Here is a 19,660-nt window from a genome sequence, read left to right as displayed (position 1 = left end):
CCAAGAACATAAATCTGCAAAGATGTTGTCTCTTGAGATCATGCCTAGTGCTCAGGTATTTCTATGTACTGATGTACATTTTTTTAAGAATAAAAGAAATCAGGCTCCCTAATCAAAGATTTGAAATCAATTCCATTTTCGACTAGTTTTTTTCAGAATCAAATTTAATTCCTGTCCATTAGCTGTGTATCTCTATCATGCCCAACCAAGCATAACACACAGTTTTAATAGTGTGATAGAGCAAGGCAGTGTTTGTGCAGTTACAGCAAAAGCAGATTCACAGGATCAAAATACACACACACAAAGGGAAATAGGCAAGGTAATACAACAGTTTGAGGAGAACACACAGAAAAAGACACTTACTGCATAAATTCCCCCATCATGTGCTTTACTTCCACCGAGAGCACTTATTTTTTCTCCAGTTTTCCCATCATAAATAAAAATCTTTAAAAAATATGAGACAGACACCAGTTAGTAAAATGTTTTGTAGCCCTAAATATATATTACTTTGAAGAAACTGAGTTGGATCCTATGGAGCCTTTCAGTGAACAGCAGAACTTTCCCTTTGTGCGAGAGGCTCTTCTGTGGCTAGTCTTTCAGATACGGGGAGAACAGTCACCTTCTGAAAGCTTCAAACAGCTGTTCGGACAAAACATTTCTGAAAAGCTACTAAAGACATTAGAAAACACTAAGTCCAGAGAAGAATTTCATCAGCCTTTAAAGGTGCTACTGGGTTCCTTTATTCCATTGTAAGTTTTGCATTCATTTGCATGTTCTCCAGACAAGATACCCAAGCATTCAAAGAAATACAGATATATGCATGCAAAGGCCTAGGGCCATAAAGATTAAAACCTGGAGCTGATGAGGGTCACTATGAACTCTTGGGGATATATTCGAAGACAAGAATCTTTTTTCTAGTAGTAGAAAAGAGCAAGAGCCCAGTAGTACCTATAAGAATAACAAAATTTGTGAGAGGATATGAGCTTTTGTGAGCCACAGCTCACTTCTTCAGATACCGTATCTAAAGAAGTAAGCTGGGCCTTCAGATACCATATCTGAAGAAGTGAGCTGTGGCTCACAAAAGCTCACACCCTCCCACAAAGTTTTGTTAGTCTTATAGGTGCTGCTGGACTCTTGCTCTTTTCTACTGCTACAGCCAAACATGGCTACTCATCTTGATCTATCTCCACCGGAGGCATTTTTTCTAGTATTTACACAGAAGTACATCCTCTCTACTTTTGAAATGATTATTCTTTTAACTGGATCATGTTTTAAATAAAGGATCCAACTTTTACAGCTCTTGCTACAGTGGACACTACTCTTTCCCGCAGCCATGAAGAGCTGGACAGTGCCCTGCTAAGTTCTTTCACACTGACATTCTAAGCAGAGTCACGTCATTCTTAGGCCACTGTTTTCAGTGGATTCAGAAGGGTGTAACTCTGTTTCGGATTGCACCTTAAAGTCAAGAAAGATATGAACAGTGAAACCAGTGACTTTAGCCAGCCCAGCCACAAAACCACAACTACTAAATCATTCCATGGCAATCCCTAGTTTGCTGCTCTGCAAGTGAGCAGAGGAAGTCATGCCCTGCCACTCGGAAAATGGCCATTTAAACTGTGGGTGGGGCTTGGCTAGCTGGCCAGGAACTCCTGGCTGGGCAGCCAAGCTTCATTGCTTAAATGATCAGCTGCTTGTCGAGGATCTCCCCGATAAGCAGCTGATCCACGGGTTTAAATGATCCACGGGTTTAAATGCCCCTTTCCCTGCCGCTGTGCAGCAGCACGGAAAGGAGCACTGATGTTTAAAATGAACCAATGAACCAAATGAACTAGTAGACCAGTTTGTGGAAATGAGCTTCCACAAACCACTGGATTGCAAACCACGAACCAGGACGGTTCGTGAGTTTTTTTGGTTCATATTCCGGTTTGTGCCCATTTCTAATAGGCTCCACCCACTGCATCCTCCACTACTTGCATCTTATTGTCAGGAACGGCTCCTTTTTTTACCTGGCCATCTGCGCTGGCTGTAGCAAGCCTATTTCCATCTGGAGAAAACCTCACACAGTTAACAAAACGGCTGTGGTCCTGTAAGGGAAAAGTATGTAAGAATCTCATTTCCCAGGTAAATGACTCCAGAAAATTTCTACTTGCTGTGGTCTACCTTCAGTCTGCTGTAGACTGTGCAAGGGATTCTAACACCTCCCTCCCCAAACACACTAAGAGTCCTTTCTGCAATAATCATGGGTGGTGGTAGTTACAACTAGCAAAGAAAAGAACAGGACAATTTATTACAAAAATGCAAGAATGAACACTACGTCTGGGAAACGGGGCTGTTTGTAATTAGCAGCATTTGTATTTCTGTGGAACACAAACAGTATTTAAAAAAGAAAATTCAGATAACCAGTTATGAAGCAGTTACGCACACACTATAGAAAGCAGTTGCCTTCATCATCTGAGGCCTACGTGTTAATCCTAAAATCTGACTCAAGAATGCACATCCCTTTCCAACAGGGATAACAGAGTTTTCTGGAAATGTTACTGCTTGCATTTCCAGTTCTTCAGAAGTATGCACGTGGCTGAACTAGAGATGAAATTGCAACGGCACAAAAACCTTATGCAGAAGTGGCTTTGTCCTGCGCACAGTGGAGGATCAAAGTTGTTCTTGGGCACTTTGCTCCTGGTTCCACTTGCCTGCCACATGCTGAATTTCATAGTCAATCAGGGGCCTGTATGCACAGGGCTCCACAGGACCCTATCTGAGCATGACTTCTTACAGACAGACGGCTGTGATTCAGACTTATTACTAAACATAAGCTTTATGTAGGAAACCGTCACAGCTCCACAGAAGAGTGCAGAGTTTATGGATTAAAGCCAACTTTAAATATAATTATACTTTCACACTCTTGGACGATGTAAATATTTTAGAAGTCTGCCAGAATATCTCACTTCAGAGAATTTTATTTTGCCAGAATTCTGTGTAAGCAAAACAGATTTGGATAGCAACAGAAATCCGAATTAGAGTAAGACAATCTTTTAAAGTGCAAGACACAGGCAGTTGAAACTACCTGAGATTAGATCTGTAAACTTTCTGGGAAGAACTGAAGCCTCTGAGGTTTTCAGTACCCAAATGCGCTAAAGAATTTTTGTAAATATTTGCAAGGACAACAGTGGCAAATATTAAAAGTCTTACGTCTCCCTCCAGCCAGGCAAATCAGGATTGCTTATCTAAAGTCAGTACAATGATGTATAGCCCCCCAAAACGCAAATTAACTCAAACTGCACACATGGCGTCTGCTTTGGAGCTCCCACCTTTAACAGTAGTCCCTGCACCTCCTCCAGAACTGGGGGGGGGCTCTCTAGAATGGCACTCCAAGGTGGGTTGGGGGGGCTTCAACTAAAGGAACTGTACCTTCCCATGCGTGTGTGTGCGCATGAGACTGGATTTCCAGGCAACAAAGACTACAGGCAGGTAAGCAGAAATGAGAACTAACACTTATTGTAAACTTGAATTTGAATGGTGGTCCTTCAAAGAATGCAGCACAGTTGTCGTCGCTGCCAGTTGCTAGGCGGTAAGGCCTTGTCTGCTTAATATCCACGCTATTGATCACTTTGTTGTGGCCGGTGATCTCGCCTACTGAAGAACCGGTATCCCAAAGGAAGACCGCTCCAAATCTATTGAAAGAGAAACAGACGCAAGCCATGTAAAACAAAGGTGAGCTAAGCATGGGGTTCAGCTCCTTGAGCACAGTCAGCATGTTGAATCTTCTTAAACAATGGAAATTAGGTCACCCAGTTAATCTCATGTGATTTCAGCCTGGCTCCCGGGGGCATTTGAAAGCCTTTTCTGTTAGGCACAATCCAAACTGTAACAAAAATAGGACACTTGCTGCAGGAATTCAGACATGAACAAGCAATCATCTGAAATTAAATACTGTAGTAGATTGATCTGCTGACTTATACTACCAGTCATCGGAATTCAGTCTTAAAAGACTTGAAACGTTCATGCCAACACACACACACACACATGCCATGCAAGAGAAAGGGAGATGGTTTGCAAGCGTTCGATTTATGCTCCAGCAAACAATTGCTTCTGAAAGGAATGCTGTTTGGATTATCAAGATAAACTTGAGAAATGTGAATTTATTGTGTCCAAATGACAGAGTGCAATATTGGAAAGCGTGTGGTAAAGAATTCCTACCTTTTCAGTTGGTTTAGAGAAGCCTCTCTCTTATGCAAGATTAATTAATAGGGAGCCTGAAATGCATGCTGTTTTTGTACCTCTATGCTCTGCACACTGCGAGCAAAACAGATCTGCAGCAGCCATAGCACAGGGCACCACATGCAGGGTTAGCGTTCCGGAAGCAGATGAACCTTAGACCAGCACGGATGCTGCCAGTTCCGCTTCGGTACAGATCTTTTCAAGTTTTAGACTTACAACAACCTAAACCACATCAGCAGTCTTTAGTAACCAGACTGGGTTCAAAATGGAGAGCCAGGTTTAAAGATGATAGCTTATCTCCTACCACTTCATTAAGCAAAATCTGAAGCCTTCCTTCAATGGGAGAGCCACTTAAGCCAGAAGAAGGAGCCTTAAGCAGGGGAACTTCCTCCAGCCTAAAGCAGGGTATTGCCCACTAAGAGGTACATTTCACAGTCAAGTACACACCATACTGGCACATCCTGTGTTTATTTAGAGAGATTCTCTCCCTTGAAGCATTCATCTCCAACTCAGTCTTCAATTAGAAGGATTTTTTACACTGCAATTTTAGTCTGCAACGCATAATATGGAAACACAAAGCATGCACACAATTTGACAGAGTTCATACGCCAACTATCCATGGGGGGATATTTAAGTAGTATTTTAGGATTTCAGTGGGAGGAATTGTTTTTGAGGGCACCTTAACTCTGGGGGTTTGTGCATGTACCTTGAGCAGTCCTTTATCATGGTGAAGGGTAAAATAGTAGGAGACAATTAAAACACAAAATGCCACCAACACTGCTTGGTATCATTTAAGAGTGGGTTCTTTGTCAACGGGGCCTTTGTTTCCAAGGATATGTACTATTAAAAGATCTCTAGCTGTTAAATGATCAGCTTATCCACAGTGAAGCTGGAAGTCTAAATGAACAGCAGAGCTGCAGTTTTCCTCCGAGATTTTAAAGAGACTTTTCACAGATCCTTGGATTCTCTACTCACTTCTCCCTTCCTTCCCCAACAGCAGCGATCCTCTTGCTGTCTTCGGTCCAAGCAATATCTTTGATTCTTCCTGCAAATGGCTGATATTCATATTTCAGGAGGTGTTCCTTCTGTGTGGTATCCCAGATTCTGAGCTTTCCGGAGACGTCTGTCACAACACAGAAGGTCACAGTTCTAGTAAGAACAAAGCTTTGCAACCCCCCCCCCCCAACTGCATTCAGATAGATATTCCTGTCCTAAGGAACACTTTGAACTCTGACATGTACAGGTAGACCATGACTGAGAGCTGCTTCTCTGCTTCCCATGCTGGTATTAGGGGGCTGCTAACTATAGCCAGAGCTTTTCTGTGCCAATGTGCACCAATGCTGACATCTTTTTAGTTCATGGAGCTTGGGGCCACAGAGTAGGTGGCAAGTGGGCCTGAGGTTTGTGCCTGTCCATGGCAGACGGTCTAGTATCCCACTGGACCCACTGATGTCATTAACAGGAACGACTAGGGATGAAGAGCATGGGAAATAATGATCAAGCCACGGCTGAGCTATCAGCCCAGCCTCCAGCAGACACCGGCCACAGAAGAGAAAATGGGGACTGGAGGCATCTTGGACAGATGGACCAGGGGTAGGGAGGAGCCAGCTGGCAGTATGACTAGAGGCACTAGCAGGCAAGTACTAGCACCTTTAAAAAATGCACGGACACAGCCAATCACACATCAGATAAAACTATGCTTTTAAACACATTTCAAGCTACCCTTTCTAATTCTGACTGACAGGACACTTGCAAATTTTTATTTTTGACCTTTTAAACTTTTATTTATACTCGGCTTTCTCCCCTACTAGGACTCATTTTTTTTGTTAGAGTCCTGTAGATAGATTAGGCTGAGACTGTGACTGGCCAAAGGTCCCCCAGCAAGCTTCCATGGAAAACTAGGGATTCAAACACAGGACTCCCTGTCCAAGTCCAACAATCTAATTTCTACAAGAGACTGGTTTTGTCTAGTTAGTGATGGGAGCACAATAAGCTCCCTTCAACATGGCCTGAAGCAAATGAGTAGAATCACTGTGTTTGCTCACACTTCCCCCCCCCCACTCCCCCGCTTGAAGCCAGCTGGGTGACGTTGGGTCAGTCTCAGCTCTCTCAGCCCCACCCACCTCACAGGTTGATTGTTATGAGAATAACAACAACACAATTTGCAAACCACTCTGAGCGTGGCGTTAACTTGTCCTGAAGGGCGGTATATAAAGTGAGTATTATTATTTTTTGAACAAGATAGTCAACTAAAAAGCTACAAAGAATATTCCTAACATAATACTAGTAAATACCAACAAAAATAAAACAGTGTGATACAAGGGTTAAAGTAGCAGACTAGGACCTAGGAGACTCAAGTTCAAACCTCCCCATCTAGCCATGAAGCAAACTGGGCAACCTTCAACCTGTTAGCCTAATCTACCTTACAAGGTTGTTGTGACTAGGCAAAAAGCAGGGTGAAATCCATGTATGCTGCTCATAAACTTTTTAGATAAAGGGTGGGATAAAAACAGATATATAAAAACAGACATATAGATAATAGCCCTTTCAAGTAGAATTTTAAGATCACCCGGTATAAAAAGAAACAAGTACTTCAGGGGCAACTGCAATTGAATCTATAGAGCAGCAGGATTCCAGTTCAAGTGTAAGCTTTCAAGAGTCAAAGCTCCCTTTGTCAGATACTGAAAAAGAGGGCTTTGGCTTTTGAAAGCTCATACCCTGAAAATCTTGCTTTAAGGTGCTGCTTGGCTCAGATGTTGCTTTTCCACTGCAGAACAACATAGCCACCCAACTGATACTATAAAATGTTAAATTACTACTGGAGCACTTTTGAATAAAACATTATAGGATATTGCTGGGCCACACACACACTGCTTACCATGGTCTTAAAAAGCTTGTACTTGCCTTATGTAAATTAACATATTCATACCACTTGAAATTACTTTTTGATTATGTTTTACAGCTCATTAGAAATTCCCTTAGGTTTGCAGTGTTCATAAGATAGATACGTACTCGCTGATTTGACTTAGGGAAAAAGAAGAGCTTCCAAAAGCCTGCTAGAAGATATAGCTCCGTATCCCAAAATTTGCCTGGTTTTGCATAAGCCTTTGCAAACCAGGCAGGGAAACTATTGCTATGTTTGCACAGCATCTCTCTTGCTTAGAGGAGTTTGCTTTTCCCTTCTGCTGACTTCCTGATCTATATAATACCTGCCTATTTAAATGGAGGCTGTAGCAGGGATTGTTTGCAAATCCTACCCTATCATTATCTACCACTGCACAGGCAGCCTTCTGCAGTTTCTAAGAAGCAGGTCACTCTCTAAGGAGCCAACGAGAATACTGTTTGAAGGTTCAGACTTTGACTCTCCGTACAGAACTCGTTGGAGAAAGCCAGTGGCTTAAAAGACAGGCACAGCCAATGTAATTCCTTTAATTTTAAGCCTTTGGGGCATAGAATCACATTTTACTGAGGAACAATCTTACCTTCCAAAGAATTAAGTCTTCTACCAATTTTAAATTAGATAATGAGATCTGGAATTACAACAGGTGATAAACTGGGACCAAGATTTACGAAGAAGGCCTTGCTCCTGCCCTCCTCAATGGATCAGAACAGCATTCTGACCTCATGCCACACCCATGTGCTCACCCTGAGGGCCGATGAATGACACAGGTTGGACACTTGTCAGCTTCCCTCAAGTTTTGGCGGGAAATGTAGGCAGCTTGGCAGAATGTTGGGCAAGTGACAGTTGAAAAGTCCATTGGACAGCAGTCGGAGAGCCCAGCTGCAAGACCAGGACGCCTACATTTCCCATCAAAACTTGAGGGAAGCTGACGAGTGTCCAACCTGTGTCATTCGTCACTTGTAACTTGGCCCATAGTGCCAGGCTGCTGAGCCAACTGATTCTACCTTTCACCACAGCACATGAAGAGCCTGTGCTGCGGCCTTCATTTATCACAACGCACCTCTTAGTAGTGCTACTTAGCAGTCCAACCAAGTAGTGCTACTGTGTAGCTCTGCAGTAATGCGTCCCTTTTTCAAAACTGTACAGTGTTCTAAAGTTGCTTGTCTGCATATTTACATTCATTTTTTGTTCATACTGAAAAGAACTGATACTGAGTTTATAAGCTAACCTCACGTTTACATCCAAAAATATTACATCTTGGCCAAGTTTTTAAAAAATGGAAGAAAGCAATAGTACAGTATCTTGATTTCATATCCCCTGAAGTCAAACGTATTTTTCAAGTTCATACTGATATTGGACCATGAAGTCACTAGTTATAGTCAAGGTATTTATCAACATAGCTTGGCTAACACAAGCGCAGACTGAATTTGGTACTGGACTCCAGTCCTAACTGAGCTTCAAAGTAATCTTTTCCTTACTAAAAACAAGCGTTTAAGCCTAATGGCTGGAAAGATAAAGTTTGAAAATGTTAACATCTAGTGACATAACAAAAGCCAGGGGGAGGATAGACCAATTACAGGGGCAAGGCATTGGTACGCCACTAAACTCCTTGTTTATTATTTATTGATTGATTTGATTTATACCCTGCCCTCCCCACAAATGGGCTCAGGGCGGCTAACAACCTTCATAAAACACAGTGAATCAATCAAAACCATAAAATCAATAATAATCTTTAAAAGTCATTAAAATAGTCCAGATGCAGGCTGTTTAAATAAATATTTGGCAGTCCGTATATGGGCATATTTGGGAGTCCGTATATGGGCACAGCAGATGCCTATAGCTTGCTCTTTCCCACACCTAGCAACATGATTAGCATAACATGTATAGCTTATTAGATTTATTACTTTTATGGAGAGTGCCACAGATATGGGACTATTAGTCCCTACTTAGCTGCAGAAGTAAGGAAATAAGGGATTCCATATACTGCAGGCTCACAACTGTTTTAGCTACCGCATAACATTTACAGAGGGCTTTAAAGTGTGTTTTAAGAGCTTCACATACATAATTATTTCAAATCATGCACACGACAGGTGTAAGCTTACAACATGAAGTCCCTCAAAATAGTTCATAGGGAAGCGAGCATCAGCAAGGTTGGCTGAATTCACATTTTTTTTTTTTAAATGAAGACATGCAGACTGGGATGATACTGTACCTCCAGATGCAATGTAGAAGCCACTGGGCGCATACTTGGCAACGACCACTTGATGGGCATGCTCTGTGTAGATATCAGCGATGGCAGGATTCTATAAAAAAGAATTATTTCAAAATGCAGACCTGAAAATCGGTATTTGAGAAAGGTTCCCTTCAGTTGCTCAAAGCCCCTTTCAGAAGACAGAGAGGGTCGAAAGTTCTGCTCTACCGCTGTGCTTTGGGAAGAGCTCGTACAAGAAAGATGCTTGCCGTAACCTAACTGATGGTTACAAAACCAATGATTCACTTTTGCCCCCTGGGAACACTCCCTGCCAAGCATCATCTGAACCACAAATGGCTCACAGGCTCGTCAATCAAGCCCCCAACACTGCCCCAATGCCGAGCTCATCATGGCATTATTTTCTCCTACCCTACCGCTCGTATTCCATGGTCAACGCCAGAGTCTCAAGAGCCACGCTGATTAGGAACTGGACTGGCATGTCCAGTTGTGTTGATTTGGGCATGGTTGAAGGCTGTTAATGGAACAGTATAAGGCTAGTGAGTCACTGCCACAAAGTTTAACTTCTTGATGGCCTAATGGAACAAAACTTTTCTGCCTTCCTAAACGCAGTAGCCCTGCCCAGAAGATATTTTCCATGAGTTGGAGTAAAGAATCCTGGCTGCACAGAAACCCACATATGTAAAAGCTCTAATGTGGAATCTGGTCCCACACATACAAAGCCTATGTAGTGGAAGAGGAAAACCCATGAAGCCTGACTTTAATGAGGGGCTGGACCACCTCTACGGATGAGGGCTAGTGTCAAGAACAAGCAACCAGGTCAAAAAGGCAGTCCATCCGTCCACTGCAGCTCAGTCTCATTGGCCTATAATTTTGGTCTCGAAGACGAGTGACTGTTCTTCGGAACACGCCAGATTTAGCAACCCATTCACAGCTCAAGGTATTTCAGAAGCTCGCTATACAAAGATGATGCATATAAAAAGGCCTTCAACAAACAATCTATTTAAAAGCAGAGGCCCTGGCCATCTTTGGGGTGGCAAACGATACGTTTTTATGCTTCATTTTAAGTCCATTCTAGAGCAATGGCACTCACTCCACATCTCATGGAGAGCCACGTTCATAACTGGTGATGATGGAGAGTGCTGTCAAGTCATAGTTGACTTACAGCGACCCCTAATGAGGTTTTCATGACAACAGACTAACAGAGGTGGTCTGCCACTGCAGTCCTGGTCTTCACTGGAAGTCTCCCACCCAATAACTAACCAAGGCCGACCCTGCTTAGCTCCTGAGATTTGATGAGATCAGGCTCACCTGGGCTATCCGTTATCAAGGAACATTCACAATTACCATCCACCAAAACAGTCACATTTACTTCTACCCCTGGTGGGAAGCCCACAGCCTACCTGTTCCTCGGACAGTGGTTGTTTCAATGTGGGAACTCCCTACCAACCACAAGTCCCACTAGGCTTTGCCCACTTCCCTGACATATAAGACATGCAGTTTTGTTTATTCCAGCTGAAACGAGCAAGAGTCCAGTAGCACCTATAAGACTAACAAAATCAGTGGTCGGGTATGAGCTTTTGTGAGCCACAGCTCACTTCTTCAGATAGTTTATTGTTAGCCTTATGCTGTTTATTTTACCTTACTAAATTATTAATAAAGTTTTATTGCTATTTGATCGTTGCAAACTCATGAAAATAAGTTTCTGGTGTCTTCGACAGCAAAGAGGTATCTTTTGCAGTCCTTTGGTTTGCAGATTTAAAGGACACAGGCTATCTGCAGAAGACAGCAAGTTTCCCTACTTAGCCCAAATATCTTGGAGATGGCTGTAAGCACCGTAACATTACTATAAACAATACAAACAGTCTGGACTGAGAAGAACCTTAAACATATGTTTACAGTAAGCAAGTGATAGTGAAGGTTTTCCTAAGTTCATGTTCTTGATGTTAAAATTCTGAATATCTAAGAATTCTTAGAATCGTGCAATGGAGGTTCAGAAGAAAATATGGCCAGAGACTGTGTTTCTAGAGCAGTATCACCATTTGTATTTGAGTGTATTCATTTGAATACACTCCTTTCATTTTAAAATAAATAAATTCAGCTCAGAGCCTCATGAATACAAAGGTTGTGTTTCCCATCCACCCTCAGTTTTTCCCCTACTGGTGATTAACCTTATGGCAATTTTTATACATAAACACAACATTCTACCAAAATAAAAGAACTACGTGCCGTTCTAAGAGCAGAAGAGTGCCAGGATGATGGAGCAGCTACTGTCAGACATGGGTCTGGAAGCTCACTGGATGACTTTGGGCCAGGTGTTCAGTCTACTCTACCTCATAGGGTTGTTGCAAAGACCACTGAGGGAGAGAGGTATGTTCACTACCCTGAACTCCTTGAAGGGCAAGATAGCAAGAGACAGAACAGGCTCTTTCCTGGTGAATAGTTAAGTCAAGAGACAGAGAAGAAGATTGGGAGGAGTGGCAAACACCCAAGAAGATGGGAGTTAAAATTCAACAAGACCTGAATACTCTGGAGAAGTGGGCGGTTGTGAACAGGATGCAATTCAACATAGATAAGTGCACAGTATTACATCTGGGCCACAAAAATGGGAAGCACAAATACTGGATGGGGGATACACTTCTGAGTAGTAGTGTATGCGAAAGATCTTGGGGTAAGAGTGGGCTGTAAACTAAATATGAGCAGTCAGTGTGATGCGGTGGCAAAAAAGGCAAACTCAGTCTTGGGTTGTATCAAAAGGGCCATTGCATCGAAATTGCAGGAGCTCATAGTCCCTCTCTATACTGCCTTGGTCAGGCCGCACCTGGAGTACTGGGTGCAGTTCCAGAGGCCTCACTTCAAAAAAAGATGTGGACAAAATTGAGAGGGTGCAGAAGAGAGCAACGAGGATGATCAGGTGTCTGGAGACAGAGCCCTACGAGGCAAGGATGGAGGGCCTTGGGAATGTTTAGTTCGGAGAAAAGGAGATTGAAGGTGGACATGATTGCCCTCTTTAAATGTCTGAAAGGCTGTCATTTGGAGGAGGGCAAGGAGCTGTTCCAGTTGGCAGCAGAGGGAAGGACCCGAAGCAATGGGCTTAAATTACATGCAGAAATGTACCGGCGGGGTATTAGGAAAAAACTTTTTCATGGTCAGAGTAGTTCCAAGGTGGAATCAGCTGCCTAGGGAGGTGGTAAGCTCCCCTTCACTGGCAGTTTTCAAGAAGAGGCTGGATGAATATTTGTCAGGGATGCTTTAGGCTCATCCTGCATTGGGCAGGGGGTTGGACTAGAAGGTCTGTATGGCCCCTTCCAACTCTGTGATTCAAGCCCTTTGCAAACATCTGATTTGGGTTCACCAACCATCACTAACGGCAGGGTGCCCCATCCATGGTCCTCCCGCTACACGTGATCTCAGCTGTCGTTTTGTATGAACAGGGCAATGTCTGCAGTTTGCATCTTCAGTATGCATACTGAGGTTTTTTAATGGTATGAATTTGTACATACCAGAACTCTAAGGGCATGGAAAAGTATGCATTGTCCTGGTCATACAAAATGGTAACTGTGTGCGTCAGCAGGATCATGGAAACCCCACACTTCTCCTGTGTATCACCGGTGTGCCAAAAATGAGCTTCTGAAAAGGGTTTAATTTGTTAGAACATTAAGAAACAAGTACTTCACAGTAACTTTGTGTACTTATAGTGTATTGTCCAAGGATTTTTTTTGTAGCAGTGAAACATCTAGGAGAAGCTGGCTGAGGTGCCTTAATGTGTCCGAGGTGTGGGGCAGGTGGGCAAGCAATCTCTGGCTGCCATTTGCTGACCTGCTCAGATCCTGAGGAGTACAGTAGGTACAAAAGAAAGGCGGCAGAAAGAAGGAACTAGGACAGGGCAGGGGCCGGGCAAAGGAGAAAGAAAAACTGGGAGCAGTCAGGAAGAAGCCTGAAGGCAAAGACAGAAGATCAGAAGAAAGAGCCTGACAGGTAAAAGCAAGCTGGGAAAAAAAGAGGTGCACCCGGTATGAAGTTGCAGAGGTTCAACGACTGGAAACCACCTGCCAAATCTTTGGATGGTGGGGCCAGAACTGACTGTACTTTCAGAATCTGCACGAGCCCATCTACATTCTCACTCCCATTTTCACCCAGAAATAATTGATCCAGGGAGCAATTGCTGCACATATAATGCTTCCCGAGATTCATGCCTCACTGACTGAAGCAAGTGGGTTTTTTTCTGTTCTTCCAGCAACCCACTACACAAACATACAGGTAACTTGCTTGCCTGATTAATCACTCTATTGCTCATTACTGAGTCATCGAAGCGCCATGAATGTGTTCGTTAGGCCCAGTGTTAAGACAAGTCATCCACCCTCGCCAGGAAAGTTACTATTTTGATTCTGCTGAAGGCCGTCCAGAACTGTAAGCCCCAAAAGACACTACAGTAAGTGAGCAACAGGACTGACTTCTAAGTAACTACAAGTTAGGATCTGTCTGTGACAAACATAAACGATACAAAAATAATCTACTGTGGCAAGCAGAAGAGGGAACTAGAACTGACTAAGCCGAGAATTCCAGTACAAGGTCAAATTCCTTTGTTATTTAAGTTAATCAACTTTTAAAAGGTTGGGGTTGAGGGTGGAGCATAAAGGATTCAATCATTTCTATTTCAGTACTACCTAGCACAACCTTTTCAAGCAGAAAACATACAAATGAGAGAAAACACATTTTAAAAAGAAACCGATGCCAGAAAGACACACCTGGAAAGGTCTGAAAGAAGCTTAACAGAGACTTTTTTTAAAAAAAATCAAGAAAACAGATTTAAATGCAATTAAAGCAAACATCCAGCTTTAACTCCTACAATGTCCTAATGTCTATTTAATTCCTACAATGTCCTTTCAAGCACTGAAACCAGAGATACTTGTAGCAGCCTGCGGTCCATTTGCTGGGCGAGGGAGCCAGGGAGGTAAAATATTCATGCAGTTGGTAATGCAGTCCTATGGAAGTCTTTACAGAACTTTAATGTGGAGCACAATGTAGCCAGGATTGCTGATTACGGTCAGCAAAGAAAGCACATCAGGAAACACTCAATGTGCATATTGGGAGCTGAAAGGGTATCTGTGAATGGGTATCAGTGTTTTACGAGAGATTACGGTTTAACTTTTCCCTACTGGTTAATGCTGTTATGTGGCTTCTTTTTTAGTGCTTTACTTGATGAGATGGATCATGTAGCTTAAACTATTGAGCAACCTGATCATTTGGCAAAGGACAGCAATATAAACTTTTTAAAGCAGCAGCTGCCACTGTAATTATATAGTAACAAAATATTTGTAAATCCACCCAAAATGGCTGACTTTGTACTACTACTATTGAAATACTCCAGTAATTTTTCTGATGAAAAATTCAGGGATAATTTTATTATTTTTTCATATAAATGGAAGTTATTTTGTGGGTCATCATACTTCTGTGATAGCCAGGGCTTTTTTTTCTGGGAAAAGAGGTGGTGGAACTCAGGACTGAACAGTGACGTCACTTTGAGCCAACTGGAACAAGGGGGGAGTTTTTTAAAGTTTAAATTGCCCTCGGCGAAAATGGTCACATGACCAGCGGCCCTGCCCCCTGATCTTCAGACAGAGGGGCATTTAGATTGCCCTCCGCGCCGCTGCGTGGAGGGCAATCTAAACTCCCCTCTGCCTGCAGATCAGGGGGCAGGGCCGCTGGTCATGTGACCATTTTTAAGAGGTGCCGGAACTCCGTTCCACCACGTTCCTGCACAAAAAAAGCCCTGGTGATAGCTAATCATGACTTCCTGGTTATTAAAATTCTACTGTTAATGCCATGCATTACGCACATTTTTTTGGGTGCCAGGGCAATATTCTAACCCCCTCCCCCAAAGTTCTGAAAGTCTGTCATAAAACACTCACATGATAAGCCATCTTCGCTGCCCCCCCCCCCCAGTTTGCTTCACAAGCACAAAGCAAGGCTAGGCGGCTGCCTCACCCCCTGCTTAAAGCAATCTGGCACTCCCAAACTGAAATTAATCATCAAAAAGCAGCTTAAAGCTTTCTCTAAACAGACTTAACAGTTGATCTGACATTATGGGAGATTGTTCTGGAAAAGACAGCTTTCAGCAGACAAAGAGTCAACCCATCAGGGGTCCAGGCTGCATTCAGACATCACAAAACACTGCTACCAAACTGTGATCAATCTCCAATATGGCTTGCCTCTGCATTCACAGGTTCCTGTTCTCTCTTGCCCTCGCCCCCAAAGAACATGGACCTCTTGTAAAGGGAAGTTCAGGAGTGAGGGAAGTGTGCAAGCAAAGCTACAAACTATATTCACGCCCAAATGCAGGTCAATTCTTACATTGCCTACATGGAGCCACAGGAAAGGTTGTCAGAGCCCACCAACCTAGTTCTCACAAATGTAACGAAACTGTATTGGGTGAATCTCATAGACTGGAAGTTCTTCTGTACAAAAACCCAAAGACAGCTTTGCACTTAATGCCTCAGTAGACTAGAAGCAGCAGCATTTATTATAGCACACAAGAGGGTGGCACAGGACGGTTGTCACCAACACCTTTCCTGGGAAAGGTGGGATAATGATCTCTCAAGCGAGTGGTTCTACCATCTCATAGCCTGGCCCATCAGCTTGCCTGCTACTGCCCAGGCACGTCACAAATTCATGTTGCCTATAATGCAGATGGGCAACCTTCATACCACCTTGTGTTTCTTAATGGTGCCCAAGTTTTAGCTGGTCTCAGCTGACAGCCTGCTCTACGAGTCTTCTCTCTGACATCACACTAAGCTTTTGGAGTTGCCTTGAAGGCTTACAAAATGCACTGAGATTGTTACAGAGGATCTGCTTTTCCAAGGAGTTCAAAGAGCTTGAGAAGGACCTGAGCTAGTCATGTTGAGGGGAAAAGGGTGCTCATTTTTGGCAAAAAAAAAAATTGAGGGACCCATTTTTTAAAATGGCACATCTGAAAACAAGCACTCGGTCTACACATGACATCAGAATTATAAGAATCTCACAGCTAACACTACACAAAAATACAGATTAGATGTTTCTGGCCAATTCTACATCATCCACAAGATCAATGTAGTAATTTTCTAAAAATACATCTTTTAAGAACAGATAGAGGAACTTTCCAAGAGTAATTTCAAATAATAAAGTTTAAATCACGAAAGGTTTGGCTCTATGCCAGAAGTGTGAACAGATGCATACTATATATGTCTCAATAGAAGTACCCCACTGACCCACGAGCACTGCCTCTTCTTGTCCTCTGGGGTTCATCAGTGACCAATCAGGCCTCCGCTTGGCATGTACCACCCACATGGTATTCCCCCCACCCTCCCAGAGGTTTTTGCTCCTCTTTAATGGCTGCTGCCACCACTTGGCTTGAGTGGGAATTACCCATGGGAAGGGCCAAGGCTCTCCACTCCCCTTGTGCTTGCCACTCTGAGCCCTGCCTTGTCATCTCCTACCCAACATCAGGTTACTGCAGGATCTGTTCAATGCACTCTTGCACTACTGGAGGAGTTGCCTACAGACCACCCCCTTCCTATGGCACCTGTTTTAGGTAGTGTAGTATAGTTGAGCAATGGAGTCTATGTGGTACAGAGAACAGCTACCAACATTTCAGCACTTTTTAAAAAAGATATATTTTAATATATCCTTTAATAATAGCCCTGACCTGCACAGCCCAGGAGAACCTGATCTGGTCAGATCTCATAAGCTAAGTAGGGTTGGCCTTGGTTAGTAACTGGATGGGAGACCTCCAATGAAGACCAGGGTTGCAGAGGCAAGCAACGGCAAACTACCTCTGTTAGTCTCCTGCCATGAAAACCCTGCTAGGGATCACTATAAGTCAACTATGACTTGAAGGCAGGATTTCATTCATTTACTATTCATACAGTATCTAGAAATGTTAACCATGTTCACTCATAAAAGCTCCGGTTTCCCATATCTGGCTTGGTCCAAATAAGGGACACTGGAGCACCTGAGAGAAAGGTGTGCGCGGGGCAGTGCCCTGCATGAGAAACATCTCCTATGACTCAACTACGGTTCGTGCAAAATTGACCAGGGTAAGCAAAGGTCCCTTAGAACTTCAGCTGCCGACACACCAACATTAACAAGTGACTTATGACTACCAATTAGGTTTTCACAGACAAAAACGGTCTCTGTGGGTCTCTGAACACAGATACTACTCTACAGTAGGAAACGCCTCTTGGATTCCAGCTGTGCGGCTTGCAAAACGAGGAAAAACTCAGCAGGAGAGCAGAGATGGGCCTTAATTGTCATAGAATGATTGACTAAATTAATATTGCCCCACGCCTCCCAAGGCCTTTCCGGAAACAGGCGCGCTGGGGCTCTGCACCCCTCCGCTACCTCTTCCTTCTCCCCCCTGCAGCTTCACCCGTTATTCATTAGCAGCTCCCATGGCATCATTCCTAGTACTTGGCCCAACATATACACCCCAGAACGTACTTAGGTCAACTAATAAACAGCTGTTGGTGGTCCTAAGGATGCTTGCCTGGCCTCAACCAGGGCCAGGGCCTTTTTGGGCCTTGCATCCACCTGGTGAAACTCTCTGTCAGTGGAAACCAGGGCCTGGCAGGATTTACTATCTTTTTGCTGAGCTTGCAAGATGGAGATGTTCCGCCAGGCTAAGACTGGGGGCTGGGTGGGCTCTGGGTTTGGTTTTTTGGGGGGGGCAGGTCTCCTGTTGAGTGGAAAATACCGCCCCCTCCTCCCACTCCCAACCCACCAAACAGGTATGCCATTACCCATCTCACTGGATGTATTCGATCGGGTTTGGCACATGGGTCACAGCTAAATGCTGCTGCCTCTTGCACGGATTTTTATGGTTTTAATGTTTTTTTCCTGTTTTTAAATTTTTTTATGCAACCTGTCAAATACAGATCTAAAACATTCGGATCCACAAACGTAATACAGTTATTAATCCGTATGATTAAAACCCCTACAAATGACCTATCAGACCATTAATACCTAAAACATCAATTAAACCATTACATTTCAACATAACTAATAGATTTAATAGATCTTAACGTGCTTTTTGATAGTTGTTGCCCACTTGCTGGGAAAGCGGGTTATAAATTTAATGAAATAACAAATAACCCCCCCCTCCAGGGTTCTCTCCAGCCACCGCAGGACCCCCTCCTCAAAAAAGAAACATTTTGGTGGAAAAGGGAAGGAGGAGAGGATACGTTACATCGATGTTGCGAATGACGACACATTTCCCGTTGGTGTAGAGGAAGTTGGTGCCTCGAGGGTCTCCCCCGAGGATCTTGGAGACGCCCCGCTCCACCTGGGGGAGGCTGGCGAAGACTTTTCCTATGGGGGGGGGAGAGAGAGAGAGAGACGCGTGACTCGGGGCAGCCTCCGCAGGCGAGCGCCGCCGGCACTTGTTGCTGGCCCCCGAGGAGGAGACGCGCCGGCGGGGAGCGGTCCGGGGCTGCCGCCGCCGCTGCTTTCCCGGGCGGGGGAGCCTGACAGCCCCGCCGCCCCCTGGCCCTGCAAGCGCTCGCCGCCTCCGCCCGCCCGCCCGCCCAGCCCTTCCGCGCCAGCCCCGGAGCCGCCACTCACTCGGCTCGTAAGGCATCCTGGCGGCCGCTGCCGAGCTCTGCCTCCCGCGACGAGGGGCCGCGCTGCGACGGAGAGCCGAGCCCGAGAGGCTGCTCGCGGGTGGGGAAGCCACGCACGCCGGCGGCGCTCCTGCCCGGCTCGCTCGCCTCCACTCCCAGCGGCGCCAACCAGGAAGCGCCCGCTCGCGCCACTTTTCCTCCTCTCCCCCTGGCTTTGACCATATATAGTCAACTCTGCTCGAGCCGCGCCGCGCGCGCAGAAGGAGCGGCCGGACCGACCCCCCCTCCCTTCTGCCGTGCCTGCTAGTTCTAGGGCCCGCCCGCTCCGGAAAGACCGAAGCCCCGCCTCCGCCAGCCAGCGGCGAAGGGCTGCGGCGACGCGCGGACGAGGGCGGAGCGCGCGCGTCTTACATGAGCGCGCCCGCCCGAGCTCTTCTCCCCCGCCCTCACCGTGTCCAAAGAGAACGCGTCGGCGTTGGTCGCCTCTCGCGAGTGGAGGTGCGCATGCGCACGGGGTGCTATTAAAGCTCGCCCCGCGGGAGCGTGGTCGCCATTTGCTGCTTCGGGGGGAGGTTGAGAGGAGCTAATGCTGAAGGGCGCGCGTTATGAGAAATAAATGAAACGCAGTTTGTTTATTTAAACGTTGATTTGTTTAGACGAGGCTTGGTGGCTTGGAGGGGAAAGGGGAGTCGTCGCCACAAATGTAAACGCTGCAATTATTCTCAAACTGTAATC

At 44.8% G+C, this 19,660-nt stretch overlaps 1 protein-coding gene across 1 annotated transcript in view; it reads right to left on the bottom strand.

The window, feature by feature from the left end:
- The window catches only part of WDR1 (WD repeat domain 1), a 30,767-nt gene extending 11,569 nt beyond the window's left edge, over positions 1–19,198 (bottom strand). The window contains exons 1-7 of the mRNA XM_054999273.1: positions 18,927–19,198; positions 18,553–18,674; positions 9,333–9,423; positions 5,194–5,341; positions 3,491–3,671; positions 2,007–2,084; positions 364–444 (exon numbers count right to left, since the gene is read on the bottom strand). Of these exons, the coding sequence (XP_054855248.1) occupies positions 364–444; positions 2,007–2,084; positions 3,491–3,671; positions 5,194–5,341; positions 9,333–9,423; positions 18,553–18,674; positions 18,927–18,942 (717 nt within the window). The 5' untranslated portion in view covers positions 18,943–19,198. The remainder of the gene's footprint in view (positions 1–363; positions 445–2,006; positions 2,085–3,490; positions 3,672–5,193; positions 5,342–9,332; positions 9,424–18,552; positions 18,675–18,926) is intronic.
- Positions 19,199–19,660: the final 462 nt, after the last annotated feature.

This window comes from Eublepharis macularius, chromosome 15 (assembly GCF_028583425.1).
Source record: "Eublepharis macularius isolate TG4126 chromosome 15, MPM_Emac_v1.0, whole genome shotgun sequence".
In the NCBI taxonomy this organism is placed as follows: Eukaryota; Metazoa; Chordata; class Lepidosauria; order Squamata; family Eublepharidae; genus Eublepharis; species Eublepharis macularius.
The sequence above is the reverse complement of the archived record's forward strand: the minus strand, read 5'-3'. Positions and strand labels throughout refer to the sequence as shown.